Here is a 24,398-nt window from a genome sequence, read left to right as displayed (position 1 = left end):
AAATTGGAAGACAAATCTCCATAATCATATAAAAAACTTAAAACAGTGTCCATTTAAAAGAATAAAACTTACATGGACATTGTATTTTTAGATGTTTATTGTCATATATTTAGTATTTAAATGGGGTTTGAGAAAGCTATCGATGACACACGTTGCTGAGGGAAATAAGATTTTTAGTAAGCTCCCCTCAGTGCCTCTAGTTAGATATCCCAGGAAAAATTAAAAATATTTGTCTTGAGATATTCATTTCGAAGAAACCTTCTGTATAAAATCATATTAGTGCCTTATCAGGAATAAACATAGAAATTTTAAAATTTTTCTTATAAGACCTCTTAGTGCCTTTTCCAAAGGAAATAAATGAAAATTATTAATCAGTCTCATACATAACATAATTATCCGTTAAATTTTCAGTAAAATAAAATGTTAAATACAAAATTAAAAAAAAATTATCTAAATTTTTTTACTCAAATTAAATCAACCATTATACTTTACATATTGTCCTACATTTGAGCGTCTATATTGTTACGAAAAATGGTTAGCAAATTGAGTTTGTTCATTTCTCATTCTTCTCCTTGATATTGAGGTTGTAGACCGGTTAATTGCTTCTTCCAAATCATCTTCATCATCCTCAATAACTTTTGTTGGTTCCTCTCCTTCAATGCCTCCATCATTGCGATATGATATCCACATAAATTTGTGAATAATGCCACATGCTATGATAATTTTCACTTGAGTCTTGTAAGTATATGGAAGTGCTTGATCCAAAATTGTATCCTGTTGTTTCCACATACCAAAATTCCTCTCAATTGTACTTCTTATCGATGAATGTCGATACTTGAATAACTTTGCCCAAGTCTAAGGGAGATAATTTTCATCATATTCATTTAAATGATATCTACTTGAATGATGAAGTGCTAAAAAACCATGCAAGTTAGTATACCCAACATTTACCAAGTAGTATTTTCCTACAATATAAGCTACATCAATAATTAATAAGACTAAAGCTAATGTTGAATTTCTGGAAAAGATAAATACTTCATTGACTTGTTGCTGAGAGAGCTATGTAATACTTTTCCATACCTGCTCTTCAACACTCCCCCTGAACCAGGAGTTTATGACTTCAACTTGTAATTAAAAAGATTCTTGATCTTCAATCTTCTTTTACTAAAATAATTCTTCATATATGTAAAATCTTCATATTTTGTTCTCCCCATTTATTGAATATTTTGGTCACATAAAACTTATCACAATGTGTGGAATAACATACATCTTTTTTGTATTTCATCTTTAACTTCTCCCCCTCAAGCTAGGATAAAAAGAACATATATATCTAGCTTGATGAAAACACAATATAGGAGAAAATCACTCTGAATTGTATGAGAAAACTCTATACGCCAATACAAAATGGTTATAGTCTGAAACAATCCATTCAATTTCAAAGGCAAAAAACGACTCAATTTTAGGGTACAAGAAAAATATTACTCACTCTTAAGGGTAACTCTAATACAAATCACCTCTTGAGTGAATAATAGAATTTTTGACTTGAGCTGGATGTTAGAGACACTTCTATATATTTCAGGTAGTGGGTCTAGGCATTGCTTTGAAGTGATGAAAATATAAGATGATAAACTGAAGAAATACTAGAGGAAAACAACTTTAACTAGAGTGATGCGACTATGCAACACTCATACTTTCAAATGAATTTAAAATGTGACCTTTTTTTATAGAAAAAATAAGGAGACTATAACGATAGAATTGTGAATATAACAAACATGTTGGACTAAGTATGACCACAAAGAAATTTCTAGGGGATAAACATGTTTTTGGAGATAATAATGCAAAAGATACACAACCAAGTAATAAAAGAGTAAAAAATTGAAAACAACATTGAAGCAAGATATTGCGTACTTTAAATGAGTACAACATGGAGTAATTAAGTTTGACCAAAACCCTCGAATTAGAAGAGTTTTTTGCCATAAAAACTTGGACCCTAGGAGAAAAGGAAACTGCATTCACTTCAATGCATGGAGAGATAATAGCAGAGAAAAAAAAGAAAAAAAGAGAGATTTTCTTCTGAACTAACATTTGTTACTTTTGATATTGATATCTTCCAAATTATAGCATGAACTCACAAATAGTTTGTTGCTCAAGACAATAGAATCAAAGAGATTTAATTTGATACCAAAATTGACATAAAGAGTTTCATTCTTGAATCTATTATGACCACTTCATTTGCTTTATTTTGTAGCATAACCCTTTCTTACACCAATGACAATAACTCTTTACATATAAATCAGATTGACATGAAAGTAACTCCTTCAAAAACTAAACTTCGAAACCTTTCATTCGAATATAATTTTTCTTCATGAAATATACTTCATTTGAGAGAAAGAATCTAATAGATTTTTGACTTTGTAATCTGATTGATCTTCATACTCTTTCTTCTTTCGCTAACATAACCATTTACTCTTCCAATATTGATCTCCTTCTAAAAAACTCGAATTGAGAACTAGTTTGATATGTTAAAAAAATAGACTTACATATAATTCTTTTGAACATAATTCTCTATATAAAGACTTGTTCTTGGTGGCATAAAATGCCTAAAAATTTAAAGTTTTCTACTACTGTTCGAACCTCTCTTACTATATGACCTTTACTATTTCAAAATCGATTTCTCTTTGTAGAAAACTCTGATTGCCGAAATTCTTTTTGCAATGGAAATTAGATTAAAACAATTATTTCGATATATAATTTGAAATATGAAAATATCCTTATAAAGGAATGAATATTAAGAAAATAATAGGTATGGGGGCATGAAAGGAAGAAAAAGGTAGAATACGAACCTATACTACTAGACATGATAAACCAGAAAAAGTTTCACATGATCTCTATGGGTTGACCGAGTCAACTCACAAAACCCTCTCTGATACCATATAGTATTTTTAGAAAAGAACTGCTTCATTAACTTGTTGTTGTGAGAGTCATGTATCACTCTTCTATACCTGCTTTTCAACAACTAACATGTACACAAATAAATAAAACAAACAAACATATTACCTCTTGGGATAACAAGCCTGTTTAGTGCATCTAGTGTGTGTATCAAATTGTGAATATCAACTATTGATCCTTCCACCCAACTGTTACAAAAGTGAATTCCATATTAAAATTACAAACAACCATCACATTTTGTGATAAGTATCATTTTAGATTCCAAAAGCTAGCAGTGTCCTTGTTAATAATATGGGCCTTTATATAAGTCTCATCAACTGCTCCAATGCAAATTTAAAATTTACACACTGAAAGTTAATATAATTATTCTTTTAAATAAATAAAAACATAAATAATATTTACAGTAGTTATTTACCTTGAAATACAAATAATACTTATCATTATCCACTATGTTTTATGAGCATTTTTAGTTGAAGGAGGACGTATGTAGTCATTTTTCAATTTATCGCCTTTAGTACTCTACTGAAATATGTACTAATAGTCCAAACTGAACAACTAAACCATTCTATTTATATTGGATACTACAACTTTTTTTGAAATTTGAAGACTCTTGGTGTCCATAGGAAGTCTCCAACTTTTTAGCATATTACAGAGGTTAGTGAAAACATACAAGTCTCATCATATTGATGCCCGACTATTTAGATATGTAATCGCTATGATTTGATGGTTCATATTTGCAATAGTACAATATGATCATTTAGATATGTAATTGTTTGATATGATAATTCAAATCTATAACCACACGATCCCGATGGATCAGATCTATAAATGCATGATCCAACGATGCATATATGTAATTGTCTTACTAATGGTTCAGATTTGTAACTTGTGTCATGCAAAGGTGCTAATCCTCATTCATCCCAACGATCAGATGAGCTCAAGCATTTAAAAAAACTCATCGCACATGGATGCCTCACGTGCACATTTGTTTTTGTTTCACACACTCAAATGAGGTAAGAAGCTTAAGGTTTATAAGCCTCCTAAGTCCCACGTCGTAAAGCAATATGGGACGAAAAAAATGAAAGAAGAGAAAGGGAACAAAAGAAGGGGTGGAAGATGGGCACACTTTAAGCCTCTAGCTTGCATGTGCATGCCTTTGAATTTTTAAGAACTTTTGACATTCCCCACCATTTCTAAAATTTGACAATTGACACATAATTAGACAAGAGAAGGTTCGAGCAATCAATACCCTATAGTTTTCATTGACAAGTGTCTTTCTAATTTGAACCTTCATCTAGTTGGTATTTCGCTACCTATACCAGCCCTAAGTGAACGAATCTTGAACTTGAACTTTATGTATAAGCTTTGAGAATTCCAACGACTAAGTGTTAATCTTGCATATGTGTTTCATTAGGGTAGCGTGTTGGCCATACACATGTATCGAGTCTTGTGACTGCCTTTTAGAGAACAAACCTTAATTCTCTATTAGACTATGGCCTCATAGTCATACTCACATTAACGATATCTCTAAGGGTATATTATAACTTTATACCATGCTATAATAGCCTCGATATCATTAAGTTAACACACTAACCTCATAACGAGGACAATTGGACACCTATTTCATAGAAATTGGACATTAATTGAATTCACTTTAATTTGGTGCTCCTACCAATCACTTATTCAACTTGTTTTTCCCATCGAACCTTCATCTTGGGATTTCCAATTAAATAGGTTGGGTTGTCATTAACGTTGACTCAAGTAATAAGCTTTAATCTTGTTCCCCTAGAAGCATATTGTACTTGTCCTCTCAACAAGCCTTTGGTTAGATGATCTGCCAAGTTTTTCATTGATTTATTATAACTCAAAGTTATAACTTCAATGGATGTGAGCATCCTCAAAATTTTATATTGAAGCTCGACATGCCTAGACAACTTTGAATTTTGATTTTTTCATTTAATTTTTATTACAATCGCCTAAGTATTACAATTAACTACGAAGCTGAAATTGTCTTATCTATCATGAGAATGTACACCCCAATGCCAGTCAACTTCTCCACCAGCTAACTCTAAGGCTACTATTTCAGCCTCCATAATAAATCTAATAATCAAGATCAGCTTGGAAGATTTCCATGTTACTGCTCCACCATATAGTGTAAATACAAAACACTAGTGGCTTTAGTATTATCATAATAAAAAAATCCAATTTGCATCATTGTACGCTTCTAGTACAGTAGGAAATCCTGAATAGCTTAGTAAAAAACCCCAAAAGGAAAAAGCATAGTAAATATGTTATCCACATGTTTAATACCTTAAAAACATGCTTTAATTTTCTTTTTTTTTTGGGAACAAAACATACATTGATTTTCTATAAGAATTGAGAATATTTACTTTATTTGGTCATCTTTTAGGTTGTGATCGCATACAATCCTTTGGGACAGATTCAAACTAATGTTATTCGAATTCCTGTAAGCTTTAACTATCCTACGAAGGTTTTGGTTTTATATTGTTCATGTTCTGGTTCTGTGACATTTCGCTCTGTCCACTTCACTTATTTAAGCCTTTCTCTTTCAGGTCAACCATGATGATCTTGTTATAAAAGATTCTAATAGTGATTTAAGCCTTTCTCTTTTAGGTCAACCATGATGATCTTGTTATCAAAGATTCTAATAGTAATGCAGTGGAAGTACAATATGTGGATGTGGATGACATTACAAGCAACCTTACAAGCTTTAATAATGAGGCTTATTTAGGACTATCAAGTGAAAAAGCTCCCAAAGTATCGACTTGTATCCCAAGTAATCGGTCCCACCTCTGTGATGGAGCACTTATTTCATTTCTAAAGTTGGTGGTGAAGGTTGAAAAATGCCAATTCCACATTGAGCAGTATTTTTGTTGTCTGTGTTCCAACTTTCTATTACCAATAGTTGTACATTGTTTCCTCTCTTAAAATAGGAAAGCGAGGAAAAAGCTCTGTAGCAAATACTCCATATAAGCACATTGTTGAGGTGGGGTCGGTGGATCTCAAGACGTATTTCTCAGTATCATCTAGACAACTGAAACACATGGCCAATCATAAGACAAGTGAGATAAGTTTCTAAAAGATAATACTAGAACAATTTCTGTCTTTGGATGTCATGTGTTTTTAGTTTATTTTTGTTATAAGGTGGGACCCACCATGATCGCACGAGTTGGTGGGACCCACCTTGATCACGTGAGGTGGTATGATGAGTCACCTCACGAGCTGGAATCTTTATCAGATGAGTTGGAAGATTTGGCAATTTTCCTTGATTAATTTAATCGATTTATCTTCCATTGATTTATGTAGATTTGGATAATCACGATTGATGTAATTAGGGATATTAGGGATCATATCTTATCTCTTAATATATAATTGAAATAGTATAAATAGGGTTCTTGGTTGAAGGGTTCAATCAAGCTCTCCACTTTTCAACTTGTGAAGAATCTCTCTCTAGCCTAAATTTTTTTTTTCTCTTTTAGGGATATTAGGGATCATATCTTATCTCTTAATATATAATTGAAATAGTATAAATAGGGTTCTTGGTTGAAGGGTTCAATCAAGCTCTCCACTTTTCAACTTGTGAAGAATCTCTCTCTAGCCTAAATTTTTTTTCTCTCTTTTCTCTGCTTTCCTCTCTACCCAAGCCCTCTCTCTCTCTCTCTCTCTTTGCTCTTTTTCTTCTCCCTCTCTCATCTTGCTTGAGGTTTCAATCATGAAGTCCTAAATTCTTGATAGTGTTTTAATAATGTTATTTATTTATTTATTTATTCATTGAAAAAACTTGATTTCAAATACACCTTTGCATCTAATGGCCAAAATGGAATCTAGAGGAGCTCATTTCTTTAATCAAGAGTTGCATAATATGTCTTCAAATTTCAAAAAACTTACCTTTCCCTACATACTGGGATGCATCATTGGAGCGATTGAACCATTCATCAAATCTCAAAGAAACCTTTCTTTTCTAGATTTTTAGAGTCATGTTTAATTAGTAATAGTGTGAAGAGCAAAAATGCTACTCTTCAAATGCAACTGTTTGTTGGAGAAGAGAAGAATGACTTATTGGACTATCTAAGATCCCTAAAGCCAGAAAAGCTACACTCTTTGGAATGCTGAATATAGGCTCTATCTTGAAAGAAACATCGATATGCAGGAAATGCATTTTGAGAAACAAAGAGGATGTGCAGAACATGATGATCAAGAAGTTTTACAGGAAGGAAATGGAATGGGCTCCAATTATGCTGAAAGGAAAATTTTATTACCTGAACATGAAAGATTTGGAGAAATGTGTTCTGAGGCTCAGGAATATATTCATCAACTGCAAGCTCGTTTATCTTCTGCCAAAAATGAATTGCATGACTGGAAGAGAAAAACTTCATTGACTTGATGTAGTCTAAGTACATGAACCCATATATATTATAAAGGAAAGTAGTATAGTCTAATTATAATTAAACTAACCTTGTCCTAATTACACCCAAACTCTAACACTTAAAATAAGTCATACCATAATTAAATAACTCAACATAAATAAAAGATTAGCATAACTAAGACACCTTTAAACTGAGACTCTTTTGTGAGACCTCCTTTTGTGACTCCTGTAAAACCTCACCATATTAATTCTAGCTCTTTGAGACTTCTTACTGTGAGAGTCTTGTAAGAGCTTTCCATATCTTCTCTTCAACATTTTCCCTCTAGTTGGGTGGTAATGGCAGTGACCCACCTTGAACCAAATATTATAGATGCAGTAATAAGTTTCTCGATCACGGTGTCCCAACACCAGGCACCGACTCTCAAACTAGAAATGGGTGATAAAACATAAATCAAAACCAAACAATGGATTTCAAATAAATATAGTGATAATAATCACTATAGTAGGTAATGCCTATCATTAACAAGATGACAATAAAAGATCCACGGATACCAATAAAAAGTCTCAATGGACTTGAAACAATAAAATGGACCAACCTAAGTAATGCTTCAAAAGGGTTTGGCAAAAGGGTAAGTGAGAGTCAAATAAAAGACGGTAGGAGTAAATCTTCTAAATAACAATAAAATGATAATGAGAATTAAGGAAGATAAGATGATGGGAGCACAACGTTCTTTATTCAAATCTTTATCTGAATAACTAATGCTAACAATAGTCAACAACCGAGGAGTCCTTCTTCCATAATAATGTCTCAGTCAAAGAGACACAATAGAAATATCGGATATGGGCCAATGCCCAAATAACATGTACCAAATAATCAAAGTCCTTAATAAGGACACTTGAAATAATCCGTTGCGAGTCCATCCATGAATAAGGAAGTTTTAATACTTCTGATATCAATCTCTAAAAAAATATAGCTCAGAATCACAAAAGATTTGTTGAACAAGAAACTAGACTCAAATATTTTTAATTTGATATCAAAATTGACATAAAAATATTCGTTCTTGAATCTCTTATGATTTGGTGATTCTCTTTATTCTGTATCAAGACGCATGTTGATTCGACATAAATTTTTCTCCTTCTGAAACTAGACTTCAATAAATTTCATCAAGGTATAATTTATGTTCACAAAATATACTTCTTTTGAGAAAAAAAATAATCTAATAGATTCCGGAATCAATAATCTAGCCAAACTAAGTATTCTTTCTTCTTTGGTTAGCAACCATTAACTCTTCCAAGATCAATATCTCCATCTAGAAAACTCAAATTGAGAATTGGTTGAATAATTAAGAAAAAAAATTATAAATATTTCTTTGATTATATAATTCTCCCTATAAAGTCTCGTTCTTGATTTTATAAGTCAGCTAGAAAGTTGAAGCTTCCTGTTGTTGCTGGTAGAACCTCTCATGCAATTTGAGTTTTGTTTCTTCAAATATTGATTTATCTTTGTAGAGAACTTTGATTTCCAAAATTCATTTTGCGTTGGAAAGTAGACTTGAATATCTTTATGTTAATATATAATATGCAATATGAAAAGGTCAATATAGAGGTGAAAAAGCAAAGAAAATAACGGGTAAAAGGACTAAAAAGAGAAAAAAAATAGTTACGAACCTAAATTGGTAGAGATAATAGATCGGAAAAGGAACACATTATGTCTGTGGGTTGACCAAGTCAACTCACAAAACCTGCTCTGATACCATGTGAAGTTGGGTCCAAGGTCCATCCCAAAATGATTAGCTAACTTAGGAAATTTTTTTCCCAACTAATAAATTTAAGATCTTTGTTCTCACTAATCCATGTGGGATTATTCCTTAACAAACATAATCAAAGTCATTTATTCATTTAGAACTCATATAAGTAATAGACTCCAATCAATCTTACTTTAACTAGCTAAGCAATCTTTAGTTATTCCACCACGCGTTTTAGAACCCATTTTGCTCAACTATTTTAAACACTACCATTAGGCTGTTTGCCGTTTTCAAAACCCAAATTTTGTTCCCACCCAACATGTTCAGATGAAAATAAAATAAGAAGGCATCACAGGGAGCTGAAGAAGTATCTTATCAAGCTCATACATCCATCTTTTCACATGAAAAAATTCAAGCATGTCAAGAGCCCATTTTTAGAACCCAAATTCGTTTATTTCCATAAAAAAAAATCTCTAACTTGAGTTCACTTGAAAATATTCCATGTAGAAAAGTACATAAATTTTCCAGTTTCCACTTTAGGTTAGCTTTCTCATTAATGGATTCAATCCATTGAACTTCCTCTACAAAAGTCACCCCCCACCTCTCTCTCTACTATATCTCCTCTTGTACTTGCAAAAACTCTTCTATAATATTCTGATTTCTTTATCAATTCAATCCTATTGAGTATTGCTCAATCCACTAGGGCATAAAAAAAGAAAAAAGAAAAAAGAAAATTGTAGGTTATGAGTGTATTAGTTCTTTGTTTGATTGTCCATAATCCTCTCTAGTACAACTCCTTTGTCCACTATTTCTATTACTGACTTCTCTGAATTCTCCCAAGTCTTTGCTACTATTATGATTGCCACTTAAAATCCTCTTCTATGTACCAAAAATAAAGAAATCAATTTTTGTTCTTGACTTTCACCTCCTTGCCTATTTTTTAAGAAATCTATCATTTTTGCTCTTATCTCTCATCTTCCATCTCCCAACTTCCATCCACATCCCATTGGTCCTTTATCAAAACTAATAACATTATACAACCCAACAAGTACCTAACCTATGGACCAAAGACACAATTAGAGATACTTAATACATCGACAAAGTGGGAAAGGTATATAAAATCATATCCACCAAAGTCATCCAAATTGCTTCAAAAAGTCTCGCAATAGATGTGTCAAGAGAAAAAAAAAAAAAAAAAAAAAACTACCTACCCACAGCTTCTTAGTGATTGACAAACAACCTTAAGATTTTCCAAATACTAAGATTGAACAATATTAATTATGGACAAAATTCTTCATTACAATCAATCTTCCATAATCAAAGTGAGAAGGTCAATTAAAAGATTAGATAAGCAATTTGAATATACATATAATAATGACACATTAATTAAAAAGTCATCTAAATGATATAAAAATTAGATAGGTATAAAACATTAATCAAGCTATTTTATAAATATAAAAATAAAATAAATTACTTAAAAACTACATTCATATTTAAAAAATAATTATAAAAATTAAAAATCATAATAATATTTAATATGAACCAAAATTTACGAAAAAATAAATTAATATTAAATAAAATTATAACTCAAATGAATAATATTATGAAAAAAACTTCTTTAAAAAATTCTATTATAACTCAGATTTATTGCATAACAAAAATTTAATCTGTAAACCGTATAAATAATATGAAGAAAAAATTTCATAAATACTATAAATCATAAGAAAGCATAACATGAGCTTTAAAATAATATATAAAACACAAATACATTAGACAATGTAAAAATTATCAACATCACATAAGCAAATTTAAAAAGATAAATTAAGTAAAAATAAAAAAATAATTGCAAACTTAATGATATTATAAGTAACATGAAAAAATTAACATTTAAATAAGTAATTTATTAAAAAAATAATATAATTAAAAATTAATATAGAATATTTCAAAGTCATAAAACAAATTAATTTCATAAAAATGAAATAAAAAATATAATTTTAAATTTTAACAATTTAAAATAGATAGGGCTTATGAATGATGAAATAACATTAGATAAATATACTTGAAAATTAAGATTGTTATCAATTAAAAATAAAATACTTCTAAGTCTAAAATAAATAAAATATTAGTAATATTAAGATTATTACAATTCCGGTCTTAATCAGATTGTCTTGATATTCAGAGTATAGTGTCTGTTCCTGAAAAATCAAGCTAAAAATTCTTAGATGGAAGATCAAATCAGAAAGATAGTCTCTGGTGGTGGGGTTGTTCGATCATAATAAAGATTTAATAAATAATGCGTGAGAGATTTGGATGAAAGAAGAAGCAAAAGATGGAAGAAAAGTTTGCCTTTAATCTTACCGATTACCAGATCCATTTGTTTCTTGTCATATCAATCAAAATAATGTTCATTTTACTAATGGTAGGCCTAGTGACTTGAACCAAAGAGAAGAAGACAACATAACACACACAGTGAGCTTATAATTTGGCAAGAAGAAAACGTTTTGTCCAGAAAATAAAATTTTATGCTGCAATGCCTATCTTTGGTAGATTTTGCATTTCTGAAAAATAATACAGACGGATTTCTTTCCAAAAGACAAACTGATTGAGCCATAAGAGTACTTTATACGGGATGATACATACATAATAAACAGAGAGCAAAAAGGGTTTAAAATTTTGATTCACAATACAATTTTGACAAAAAATTACAAAGAAAAGGCTAAAAAATAAAGAAGAAAAAAAAACAAGGGAGAAAAGAAAGACTAAAGAAGAGAATAAACAAAAATTAAGAATGAGCTGCAACTAATCCCGTTCACTTCCAGTTGTTGGCAACGATGTCAGCCAAGTCTGACTCGCTGTGAGTAACCAATTCATTGTCGTACCATGCGATCACCTTAACCATGTCATCTCCCATCACCATGGTTAACGAAGCGTCTACGGTGGAAGACACATCTGAGCACCTGAAGTTGACAGAGACTAGGGGTTCATCACAAACGGAGAGGATGCCCGCGAGCTCCTTCTCCGCACTCTCGCGGAATGCCGCATTCACTTCCTCCGCGAGGGTTTTCTTGGAGACTTGGACGACGAGATCGACAACGGAGACGTTGGCGGTGGGGACACGGAGAGTGATGCCGTTGAGTTTGCCCTTGAGGGATGGGAGGACGAGTGCGACGGCCTTGGCTGCACCGGTGGAGGTGGGGACGATGTTGAGGGCGGCTGCTCTGGCACGCCGGAGGTCCCGGTGGCTAGCATCCAGAAGCCGTTGGTCGCCGGTGTAGGAGTGGGTGGTGGTCATGGTGCCTTTGATGATGCCTGTCGTATAGTAGCTTTCATGGTTAAAACAGATAATAAGGCTTAAGTAGTGGTTTACACTCGAAAAATCAGCATATTTCCTTGAATCCGACCCACTTTACTATAAATCCATTTGATCTATTGTGCTCTTTCTCATAACTATAAATAGTCCACCGATGAATGATTTTAGAACATCATGAAGAAGTTTGATCGAGAGGGAACATAATCTATGCCTCACTAGTATGACAGATTTTTTTTTTCGTCTTTCTTCTACACTGGTTCTAAGGCCTCGTTGAATCAGAACAGCTAACTCGTGAAATTAAGGGGTATGAAATTAATGTTCGATTAGTGGAGACATCGTGAAGAAGAGGAAAAGAAACATAAGAGAGCGAAAGAGATGGAATAATACCGAATTTCTGGTCGAGAACCTTGACGAAGGGGGCAAGACAGTTAGTGGTGCAAGAGGCATTGCTGATGATGGGCTCGGAGGGGTTGTAAATGTCGGCATTGACTCCGACGACATAGGTTGGGATGTCACCTTTCCCTGGGGCGGTGATCAGAACTTTCTTTGCCCCGGCCTGGATGTGCTTCCCTGCTCCCTCTTTGTCCACGAACACTCCTGTACCCTCGATCACCAGATCGATGCCCAGATCCCTGACACCACCCACCCAAACATAAATTACCTTTTCACTTCTTAAAGCAGGTTTTTTTTTTTTTTTCTACTTTTGTCTTTATTATATTTTATCAATTGCGACAAAAAGCAAAAAATCTCTATATCTCTCTTAACCATTTACATTTTAGCGAGACGTAGAGTCGGTGTTTTCCACGCTAGAAATGATCTCGATGAGGGCACCGCTAAGCAAAAAGCCAAATGAATAAGCATCTAAAACCAAAAGACCCACGCTAGTTAGTTATGAGGTACCAGTTGGTAATAGTTAAGCTGTTTGGTAGATGAGGAATGAAGCTTGGTCGTGAAGGTGCTTACTTCCAGGGCAGGTTGACGGGGTTCCTGTCGGTGATGACCTTGATGACCTTGCCGTCGACCGAGATGCCATTGTTTCCGACGGGTTTAACATCAGCCTCGAAGATCCCGAGGGTGGAATCGTACTTGAGGCACCTCCAGTGTCGTTAATGGCGATGACGTCTAGGGGGGAGTCTTTCCTCCCGTGCCAACACCTCAAGAAATTCCTTCCGATCCTCCCGAATCCGTTTATCGCAACCTTGATCTTTGCCTCCACTACTCCTCTCTATTGCCGCCGTTTCCAATCTTCAAACATAACACAAAGCCAACATGATTTGTCAGACTAACCGAGCAAGTTAAAAACACAGGAGTTAGTAGAAAAATGTAACGAACACCTCAGTTGATCTGATTCTTGACATCGAACAATTAGCATTATCGACACGACATTGACGTATAGAGAAGACTGTGACTTAGAAGCACTCACCGCTGATGTCTGGACGGCGATCACGGAGAAGAGATCATCCGAAGACTTCCTGGCAAATGGGAGGGAAGCAGAGTTGCGGAGACCCGAAAAGTCTGAAAATCCCTTAGCATTTGCCTGAATTGTGTGATGCAACTTCCCCAGTTAGAATTAGACTGAAGTGAGATATTAGAAATCTGGATCGAAAAGAGCCGTTGCTCTTGTTCGTCGGGTTGGCAATGGTCGAGGGGACGAAGACTCTGTTTCGTGATAAAAATGTTTATTAAAAACACTGTTACGCATAACAGGTAAGTTTATACAGTGAAATGTAAAAAAAGGGTAAAATGGTAAAATATAAAAAATAAATAATGAATATATTAAATTACATTCTAATACTCCCCCTCAAGGTGGCTTGTAAATATCCTTGATAGCCATCTTGGACAACAAAGAAAAAAGGTGGGTAGAAGGAAGAGGTTTAGTGAACATGTCGGCCAACTGGTACTGAGAACGAATAGGAAGTAACTTGAGGACGCCCGAAGTAACACGTTCACGAACAAAATGACAATCGATCTCAATATGTTTTGTACGCTCATGAAATGTGGAGTTTGAGGCAATATGTATCGCAGCTTGATTGTCGCAATAGAGCAATGAAGGAGAGGCAACTTTGACTTGAAAATCTTGAAGAAGTTGCTGCAACCAAATGATTTCACTGGCAGTGGAAGAGAGAGCGCGATATTCAGCTTTGGCGGAGGAGCGAGAGACGGTGGTCTGCTTTTTGGCCTTCCAAGAGACCAAAGAATCACCAATGAAGATGCAAAAGCCTGTAGTAGAGCGGCGAGAATCGAGGCAGGATCCCCAATCAGCATCAGAGTAAGCGCGTACCTGCAAGAAAGAAGTAGAAGAAAACAACAAACCCTGACCAGGACTGGTCTTGAGATCACGAAGCAGGTGATGTACTGCCTGGAGATGAGGAAGGCGGGGTTTTGCCACAAATTGAGTGAGCTTGTGAACGACAAAAGTAATGTCGGGACGGGATAAGGTGAGGTAAAGAAGTTTCCCAACAAGTCGCCGATAGTGGGTGATATCAGGAAGCAGGTCACCATCAGTGGCAGTTAAATGAAGTTTGGGATCCATGGGAACACTAGTGGGTTTACAAGCTAGGTAACCTGAGTCTTCAAGTAATTGTAAGGTGTAATAACGTTGAGAAAGCACAATACCGGTTTTGGACTGAGCAATTTCAAGGCCAAGGAAGTGCTTAAGACAACCGAGGTCCTTGAGCTTGAACTGAGTGTGCAGAAATTGTTTGAGTTCAGCAATAGCACGAGATGAAGGGCCAGTAAGGATGATATCATCCACATAAACCAATAGTGCAACAAAAGAGGAACCATGACCTTTGGTGAAAAGGGAGTAATCAGATTTCGATTGGAGAAAACCAAAATTGATTAAAACATGAGAAAATTTGGAATACCATTGCCGCGAAGCTTGTTTGAGACCATAGAGAGACTTGTGAAGCTTGCAAACGAGCCGGCTGTGGGTTGAAGAGGACTCCCCTTGTCGAAGATAGCCAAGAGGAAGATCCATGTAGATTTCTTCAAAAAGGTCACCATTTAAGAAAGCATTGTTGACATCAAGCTGGGCTAGATGCCAATTATGAGAGGCGGCAAGGGCAAGAAGAACCTTCACAGTGACCAATTTGGCCACAGGGGAAAAAGTGTTAACAAAATCTAAACCTTCTTGTTGGGTGTAGCCTTTGGCTACCAAACGAGCCTTATACCGCTCAAGAGAACCATCGGATTTAAGCTTGATTTTATAGACCCATTTGCAACCAATGGAATGTTTATCAGGAGGGAGAGAAGTGACGGTCCAGGTGTTATTGGTTTCCAGAGCGTTCAATTCGTCCCGCATAGCTAACCGCCATTCAGGGCACTTTACAGCTTGGTGATAGTATTGAGGTTCAAGTTTAGTAGAGACATTGAGTGCAAACTGTCTGTGCAAATCAGAAAGGGAATGATAAGAGATGTAGTTAGAGATCGGGTAAGGGGTGGAGGGGAAAACAGACGAAAAAGAACCAGCAAGCAAATTGCAGTGATAATCCTGCAAGTAAGAAGGTGGATGGATCGTCCTAGTAGATTTGCGAAGAGAAGTGCCAATAGATATAGAAGGAACAAGCACTGGAAGAGGATTAGGGGGAATATCAGCAACAGGGGTATCAGAATTAGCTGGTGAATCATGAATGGAGGAAGAAGCAAGGTCTGGCAGAGAAGGAGTTTGTAGAAAGGAATGGGGTGGAACCAAATCAGGAAAGGGATCAGGAACTGTATTTGAACTGGTGATGGTATGAAAAGGGAAAACTTCCTCATGGAACGTTGCATCTCTAGAAATAAAAACATGTTTGGTCTCCACATCATAGAATTTATAGCCTTTGACACCAGCAGGATAACCAAGAAACATACAAACGCAAGCACGAGGGTGAAACTTAGTGCGATGAGCAGCTAAGGTGGAAACAAAAGCTAAACAACCAAAGACTCTAAGAGAAGGATAATTAGGAGCCGTGTTGTAGAGTAAATGAAAAGGTGTGTTGTGTCGCAAGAGAGGAGATGGAGTTCTATTAATCAAGAAAACCGCAGTAAGAATGCAGTCTGTCCAAAAAGAGACGAAAATACGAGATTAGAAGAACAAGGAGCGAGTCACATTTACAAGATGTTGATGTTTTCTTTCAACAACTGAGTTTTGCTGAGGTCGTTCAACACAGGAAAACTGGTGTAAGACTCCTTGATCTTGAAAAAACTCAACAAAAGATAACTCAGGGGCTTTATCAGATCGAAAAACTTTGATTTTAGCATTAAACTGAGTAAAAACCATGTGAAAAAACCGCGGTATCACAGAGATAGCATCAGATTTAGTTTTTAACAGAAAGATCCAAGTAAATCGAGTGCAATCATCAACAAGAGTTAAAAAGAAACGATGACCAGTATGAGAAACAGTCTGATAGGTCCCCAAATATCACAGTGCATAAGATCAAAAGGAAATTGAGACAAGTTATTGTGAGATTCAAAAGATAGTCGACATTGTTTTGCAAGAGGACAAATATAACAAGGATCTGATTTTCGTAATTTAGTTATATCGCAATTCAACTGATCCTTCAAAAAATCAAGTCGCTGGAAAGAAATGTGTCCTAGCCTATTATGCCAAACATGGGCTGAAACATTGTTAACAAAAACATGAGAAATATAATTCAAGCTTCGAGCACCGAGGACATAAAGATCTTGGACTCTGTCACCCTTGCCAATCGTCCTCTGGGTGGATAGATCCTGGATAACAAAGCAATCAGGAAGAAAACTTACTGTAAGGCCAGAGTCAGTAACTAAAGCACTAACAGAGATCAAGTTGAATTTGAATTGAGGAACAAATAGTACGTTATTAAGGACAAGGTGAGAATGCAATTGAATATCACCAGCAAGATGGACTAAAAGTTGAGTGTTATTGGGTAAAGTAACTGTAGTGTGAGGGATAGCATGCAAAGAAACAAAAACAGGAGCATGAGAGCAAATATGTCGAGTAGCGCCTGAGTCGACAATCCATGATTGAGGTGAAGAAAATAAAGGATTTAAGGAGACAGAAAAACAAATACCTGCCACGCAGTGGGATGTAGAAGATTCCGGAGCAGTGGTGACTTGTGCGGAGCTACTCAAGTGTGTAGAAAGCATGGACACGAGCTGTTGAAACTGAGCTGAGTCAAGATTCTGCACAAGACTCCCAACAGAACTAGAACCGGGGCCATCAGCAGCAATGGAAACCTGATGAGCAGCAGCATGAGAATGTGGCGTGGGTGTGGAGGCGGGTCCAGTCGGATAGCCATGGATCTTGAAGCAACGAGCAATAGTATGGCCAACTGTCTTGCAATGAGTACAATAATACTTATCCTTGTGCGGATTCCGGGGAGCATGGGAATTCTGATTCCAAGAAGCATTGGGATGCGGATTCCGGGGAGCATTGTAATTTGGTGGAAATTTCTGAGAGGTGTGGGGGCCAGGTTTATGAACATCGGGCTGCCCAGATTTAAACGCGAATGCCATTGTGTCGGTGGGGGTATGTGAACTCAAGACTTGAGGGATCCTCCGTTGTTGTTCCTTTTGAACAACCAGAGAAAAAACATGATTAAGAGGAGGCATCGGATCCATGAGGAGCAACTGACCACGAACATGGGAGAAAGAGTCATCAAGGCCCATCAAGAAGGACATGACATACTCCATGTTGTGGTAATCAATAAGATCCTTAACTCCACCACAACATTTTCCACAAGAGCAATGAGGACGGTAATTGTTCAGTTCTTCCCAAAGGGTCGTCAGCTTCGTGAAATAAGTGTTTACAGAATCCTTGTCTTGGCGCAAGTTCATCAATTCCCGTTTAAGTTGAAAAATGCGCGGACCATTGCGTTGTTGATAACGATCCCAAAAAGCGAGCCAAATTTCGCGGGCAGAAGCAGCAAACATGACACTCGCAGAGATTTCCTTGGAAACCGAATTCAAAATCCAAGAGATGACAATATTGTTATTTCGGGTCCAGAAGTTCAACAAAGGAGGATCAACACTCTGAGGTATAGGTATAGAACCATCGATAAAACCCACTTTATTCTTCACAGATAAGGCAAGGGACATTGCACGGCTCCAACTGGTGTAATTTTCACCAGTAAGTAGCTGTGAGACAAGAACTTGCCCGGGGCTGTCCGAATGGTGAAGATAATATGGGTGTGAAGGTTCGTCAAAAGTGGAACGAGTCGAACTGGGACGAAGACCAGAATCGGAAACGCCCGTAGATGAATAAGTCTCCATGGAGTCCCCAAGAAGGTACTAATGAAGGTCTGGGATGTAACCTAAGAAGGCAAAAGAAAAAAAAATTGAACAACAAATGGACCACAGCACACCGTTCGGCCAGCCACAAACTTAACCTTCACGGCCAAATTTAGAGGCAAATTAGGTCACGGTAATGGCGCCAGAGCACCAGCACCGAAAGCAATGAAAAAAAAAAATTAGAGAGAGCACCAGCTCTCGGCCAAATGCAGAGATAAATTTTGGTCACGGCAACGGTGCCAGAGCACCACCGAAACAGGGGCAAAACGGCCCTCACGGCAATGGCGCCAGAGCACCACGACCAAAACAAGGGCAAAACGGCCCTTCTTCACAGTAGAGACGCTATCTCGCCGAGAAGGAAAAAACACGTGGGAACTTAGCTGTTGTCGAAAAAAAAATTTAGGAGGAAGATGAAATCTAACCTCTGTGTCGGGAGATCAGCTGAAATGGAGAGCTGAAATCAGGTCGCCGATGACCGTCGCCGAAATGGTTGAAACCAGTCGCCGGAAATAGGTTGCCGAAAGGTATGTCACCGAAATCGCCGAGAGAAGAGTTGCCGGCCGAAAATACTCAGAGGATGAGGATCATCCGCTCTGATACCATATTAAAAATCTGGATCGAAAAGAGCCGTTGCTCTTATTCGTCGGGTTAGCAACGGTCGAGGGGACGAAGACTCTGTTTCGTGATAAAAATGTTTATTAAAAACACTGTTACGCATAATAGGTAAGTTTATACAGTGAAATGTAAAAAAAGGGTAAAATGGTAAAATACAAAAAATAAATAATGAATATATTAAATTACATTCTAATATGAGAGTAGATTACAGAACAAAGGTGTACAGCTAGCGAGTACCTGGAGGGAGGCGTTGGCTACTGAAAGAGTAGCCGAAGCCATGGTGAGCACTTGTGCGGCAACAGTGACGTATAGAGATCGAGGCGAGCAGAAGCAATGAAGAAAATGGAGAGGAGGATCGAGTAAAAGGTGTGGCTGATATGAAGCGGTTTTTCAAAGTGAAAGAGCAGAGGAGGAGAGACGAAAGGATGAGATATTGGATAGCCTCTCGATGAACGAATGGCTCTCAATCCATCGAAGCTTCTCGCCAGAAACAACCACGATTGCCAGAGTCACAAATTATGGAATTACTTAAATGGGCCCAATAATATAAATTATTTTATAAATTTAAAATCATTTAATCTTAACTGACACTATTATATGTTTAATATTTTAAAAATTCAATATATTAAATTTATATCCATTTATAATAACATTTTTGGACGTTATATTTCTATTAGTTATTAATAATTTAGATACTATTAATTTACTTATGTATAATTTATTACATTATGAAAATAAATTAATTAGTTTGAATATAGTACTGTTAAAAAGATTCGATTACATGAGAAAGTGAACTTAAATTGTTATATTTATTTAGTTAGTTTAAGCTATAATCTAATAATTATGAATTTTAAACTTTACCTTGAAATAAATTATAAAATAACTATTTCATATAAATAGTTAATTCATTAAAATATAATTTAAATTTAAATCATTTTATGGTAATAACTCTTTTGGTAAGTTTGAATAACAATAATTTACTGATTATATGAAATATTTTGTTTAATAATTTTGACTCTGAAATTTTATATGTTATTTATTTAGAAATCTTATATACTTGCAAAACACATCCCCTACAGGCTACAAGTACCCTTTTTCTCCTTGCCGAACGCATCACAAAAAACAAATGAGTTAACTCGTCCGCTTTCTGTAAAGTTACTGTTTTATACTAATAATCTAGTACCGATTACTCTTGGGCAGCGATGAGCGAAGCCTGTGAGTCTGTGACAGAAGGTTTCTCCGAAGGCTACGTGAATCTCAGATGAAAATAGCTGTAGTACTTTGCAGAAACATTGTCTAGGGAGATGGAATGCTCGCCCTCCACATTAAAAGACGCCTCTTCTCTTACTTGCCAGCTGGGAATATTTGGCGGTTCAACCTGAAAGAAAAGTCTGCCGCTGGCTGTTTTTCCTCGCTTGCCTTTTCTAAAAATGCATGGGACGCAGAGACCAAGTCGAGGAATTCTGTCCGACTCGACAACCACTTCTCTTGTTTGGATTATAATTTCTATGATCTTCTTCTACAGTCCTGCAATTGCTTGAAACGACTCAAACAATTGCACTCGTTTCTTGCCACGAATGGGTTCATTCAATTCGATCCTCGCTTGGGAGCCCGAATTATCACCCAATACTCCATTTTGGATGACATGCAAAGCGCTTACTCACTCTTCCTTGCAATGGAAAGGTATAATTGTTCTTTTCTTTGGAATGCGATGATCAGAGCTTACTCTACTGGGGGATTCTATGATGAGACAATCGACGTGTACTTGCTTATGCGAGAGAAGGGCTTGCAACCAGATAACTACACGTACCCGATTCTTCTGAAAGCCTTTGCGCATAACTGTCTAATTACTGAAGGAAAATTGCTTCATTCGCATTTGCTAAAAAATGGGTTTGAGATGGATTCGATTGTAAATTCGGGATTGATGAGCTTTTACGCGAAATGTGGTGAAATTGAATATGCCGGTGCACTGTTTGTTCAAATGTCAAGGAAGGATATTGTCTGCTGGAACACGATCATAACAGGTTTTGAGCAACTAGGTCGAGCTGAAGAATCTTTAGCATTCTTTAGGCAAATGCAGTTGGAGGGGCCTGTTGCGAACTTGGTTACAATAGTAGGCGTTACTTCAGCAGTTACTCAGATGCGAGATGCTAGGATGGCCCGATCAGTCCATGCCTATGCGGTTCGAAATGGTTTTGAGTCTAACGTGTTTCTTCAATCTGCATTGGTGGCAATGTACTCCAAATGTGCTGAGGTTAGCAAAGGGCGAAAACTATTTGACCGAATGGTAGATAGGGACCTTGTCTGCTGGAATGTCATGATCGCCGCTTATGAAAAGTCAGAACAAGCTAGGGAATCTTTGGAGCTGTTCCATAAAATGCAACAAGATGGTTTTCTTGCTGGTCCTGTTACGATGGTAAGTGTTGCATCGGCAATTGGGCAGCTAGGAGATGACTTGAGGGCTCGATCAGTTCATGCCAAATCCATTCGAAATGAATTTCTTGACCATGTAAACGTGGGAAATTCAGTAATTGCCATGTATGGTAAGTGTGGTCTTGTCAAAATAGCTCAAGTTGTTTTTTATGCCATGAAGAGGAAAGACACTTTTTCATGGAATTCAATACTTTCAGGTTATACACAAAATGGGTTTGCTAAAGAAGCTCTGCTTCTCTTTGATCAGATGCTAGGTTTAGGCTTTGGACCTGATTCGGTTACAATGTTAAATGTTGTCGGTGCATGCTCATACTTGGGATCATTGCACTTAGCTAGGGGAATTCATGGTTTCATTTTTAAAAGAATTGAGATTGGCACAACTTTAAAGAATGCTATTGTAGACTTGTATTGTAAGTGTGGAGATCTAGAAGCGGCAGTTTGGATCTTTAATGACAATCTTGTTAGTGGGAGGAATGTCTGCACTTGGAATGTGATGATATCAGGCTATGGCAATCATGGCCGAGGGAAAGAAGCTCTTGAGCTCTTCTCAAGGATGCAGAAAGAAGGCATTGAACCAAATGATATCACATTCACATCCATTCTTTCTGCATGCAGCCATGCAGGTTTGATTGAAGAAGGAAGAAGATGTTTCAGTGATATAGGGAAAATGGTAAAGAAGTTTCATAAAGGACCCTTAGTGATCCACTATGCATGCATGGTTGACATGCTCGGTCGTGCAGGGCTTTTGAGTGAGGCTTCAGACTTAATTGCAGAAATGCCTATAGAGCCAAATTCCGGGGTGTGGGGGGCCTTACTTGGTGCTTGTAGAATTCATGGGAATGCAGAATTAGGGGAATTTGCAGCAAAGAATCTGTTTCAGGTCAAGCCCCAACATACGGGTTATCATATTTTATTGTCAAATATATATGCAACCTCAAACAGATGGCATGAATTGGAGGAATTGAGGTACAAAATGCACAACCGAGGATTAAGAAAACCAGCAGCTTTTAGTGTTATTGAGTTTCGGAAAGAGGTTCATGGATTTTATACAGCAGATCAGTCTCATCCACAACATAGAGAGGTCTACAGGAGGTTGGAGAGTTTACTGATGGAATTAAAAATGGCAGGTTATGCACCGGATAGGTCCTGTGTCCTACATGATGTAGAGGAAGAAGACAAAGAACTGATCCTTTCCATGCACAGTGAGAAGCTGGCTGTTGCTTTTGGCACCATGTGTATTGATGAGAAGATGCCGCTACAGGTCACCAAAGATGTTCGAATATGTAATGATTGTCATTCTGCCATCAAGTTGATTTCGAAAGTTTACAAAAGGCGGATAATTGTAAGAGATGTTAATCGGTTTCACCACTTTGAAGATGGATGGTGTTCATGCAAGGATTACTGGTAGCATCTGTTTGTACCCCAAATCTTCAGTTTTACTCTGGAAACTACATGAAAATGTGAAGTTGCATTTGCTTCATGCTTCTAGAGAACTTTGGACTAGTCGCTAGTGCAGATATGGCCGATTGCTTGGTTAAGTGCAGCATGGTGGATTAGGCGGTTTGTTGCATTTCTGGGAATTGTAGGACATAAGTTAATTATTGTGTTAATTTAGAATAGAAATACAAGGATGGGAGGTATGATTATAAGCCTACAACTCCTTTCAACTCAGTCTCAATTACCTGGAGGGAAAGGAATTGAGGAGAATGATGATACTCTGTCTGATTAACTTGTTAAATTCTTGTGTTGAGTTTGCTCGTTTCAAAAAAGAGGTTGACCCTAGATAATCGGCACAAATGAGATGGAATTATGTTTCCTTGAGATTCTTTCGACATTCTCGAAGCCTTCTCGTCCACCTTTTCATGCCCCCCTTGTTATAATTCTCATTCAACAAATCACACACTTCAAAAAAACTCCTAGGCGGATTAAAGAAGACATCCTTTGCGAGCTCCTTCTTGAGCTTTGCCACGATCTCATTGCTTCCCAATGTTGCTTGGTCACAGTCACCTTTCTCACTGAAGAAATGTGACTTCCCTTGTGTGAAGTTGGGTCCAAGGCCCATCATAAAATGACTAGTCAACTTAGGAATTATCTTTCTTAACTAATAAATTCAATATCTTTGTTCTCACTAATCTATGTGGGATTATTCTTTAACACTCTCCTTGGATAATTTGGGTGGAGACCTACATGTGTGTACCTACATGTGTGTACCTACTCTGATATTATTTGAAGTGAGGTTCAAGGTCTATCCCAAAATGACTAGCCATCTCATGAAACTTTTTTTCCAACTAATAAACTCAAGATCTTTGTTCTCACTAATCCATGTGGTACTATTTTTTAACACCTTGCTGAGTTTTATGAGACCATACATGAAGGCTATATTGTAACTTATGTCAACAGTTGCAGCAGGGCTAAGACACTCGAACACTATCATGTTGAGAAAGATGGACTCTGTGCTACCTTCAACATCAAAGACAGGGAAACTTGAGGGTACCATCTTCAAACCTGAAGTCTTTGAGGCTATGGCCAGGGCTTCTTCTGAATTTAATTCCTGCACTGAGAAGTTCTGCAGTTTATCGAACAGCTACGGCTGGTAAATAGTGTTGATCGAACGCTGGTAAATAGTGTTGATCTGGACATCCTAGATCCTGGTCTTCCTAAACATGTCAAGTAAATGAAGGCTAAGTGCTGACTGGAAAACTGTAGAAGA

General features: G+C 36.5%; 1 protein-coding gene and 1 pseudogene across 1 annotated transcript; one reads left to right on the top strand and one right to left on the bottom strand.

Moving 5' to 3' along the window:
* Nucleotides 1-11,890: 11,890 nt before the first annotated feature.
* Nucleotides 11,891-19,534, bottom strand: LOC137957487 (glyceraldehyde-3-phosphate dehydrogenase A, chloroplastic-like; annotated as a pseudogene).
* An 876-nt stretch (nucleotides 19,535-20,410) lies between these two features.
* On the top strand, nucleotides 20,411-23,402 carry LOC137957480 (pentatricopeptide repeat-containing protein At5g04780, mitochondrial-like). The gene has a single exon (XM_068805146.1). The coding sequence runs from the start codon at nucleotides 20,565-20,567 to the stop codon at nucleotides 23,094-23,096; it is 2,532 nt and encodes an 843-aa protein (XP_068661247.1). The 5' UTR covers nucleotides 20,411-20,564; the 3' UTR covers nucleotides 23,097-23,402.
* The last annotated feature ends 996 nt before the right edge of the window (nucleotides 23,403-24,398 follow it).

This window comes from Aristolochia californica, unplaced genomic scaffold, assembly GCF_029961685.1.
Source record: "Aristolochia californica isolate CCGP_79_NKW_82.1479 unplaced genomic scaffold, dmAriCali1.0.hap1 SCAF_1, whole genome shotgun sequence".
Classification (NCBI taxonomy): Eukaryota; Viridiplantae; Streptophyta; class Magnoliopsida; order Piperales; family Aristolochiaceae; genus Aristolochia; species Aristolochia californica.
This window is presented reverse-complemented; position numbering and strand designations above follow the sequence as displayed.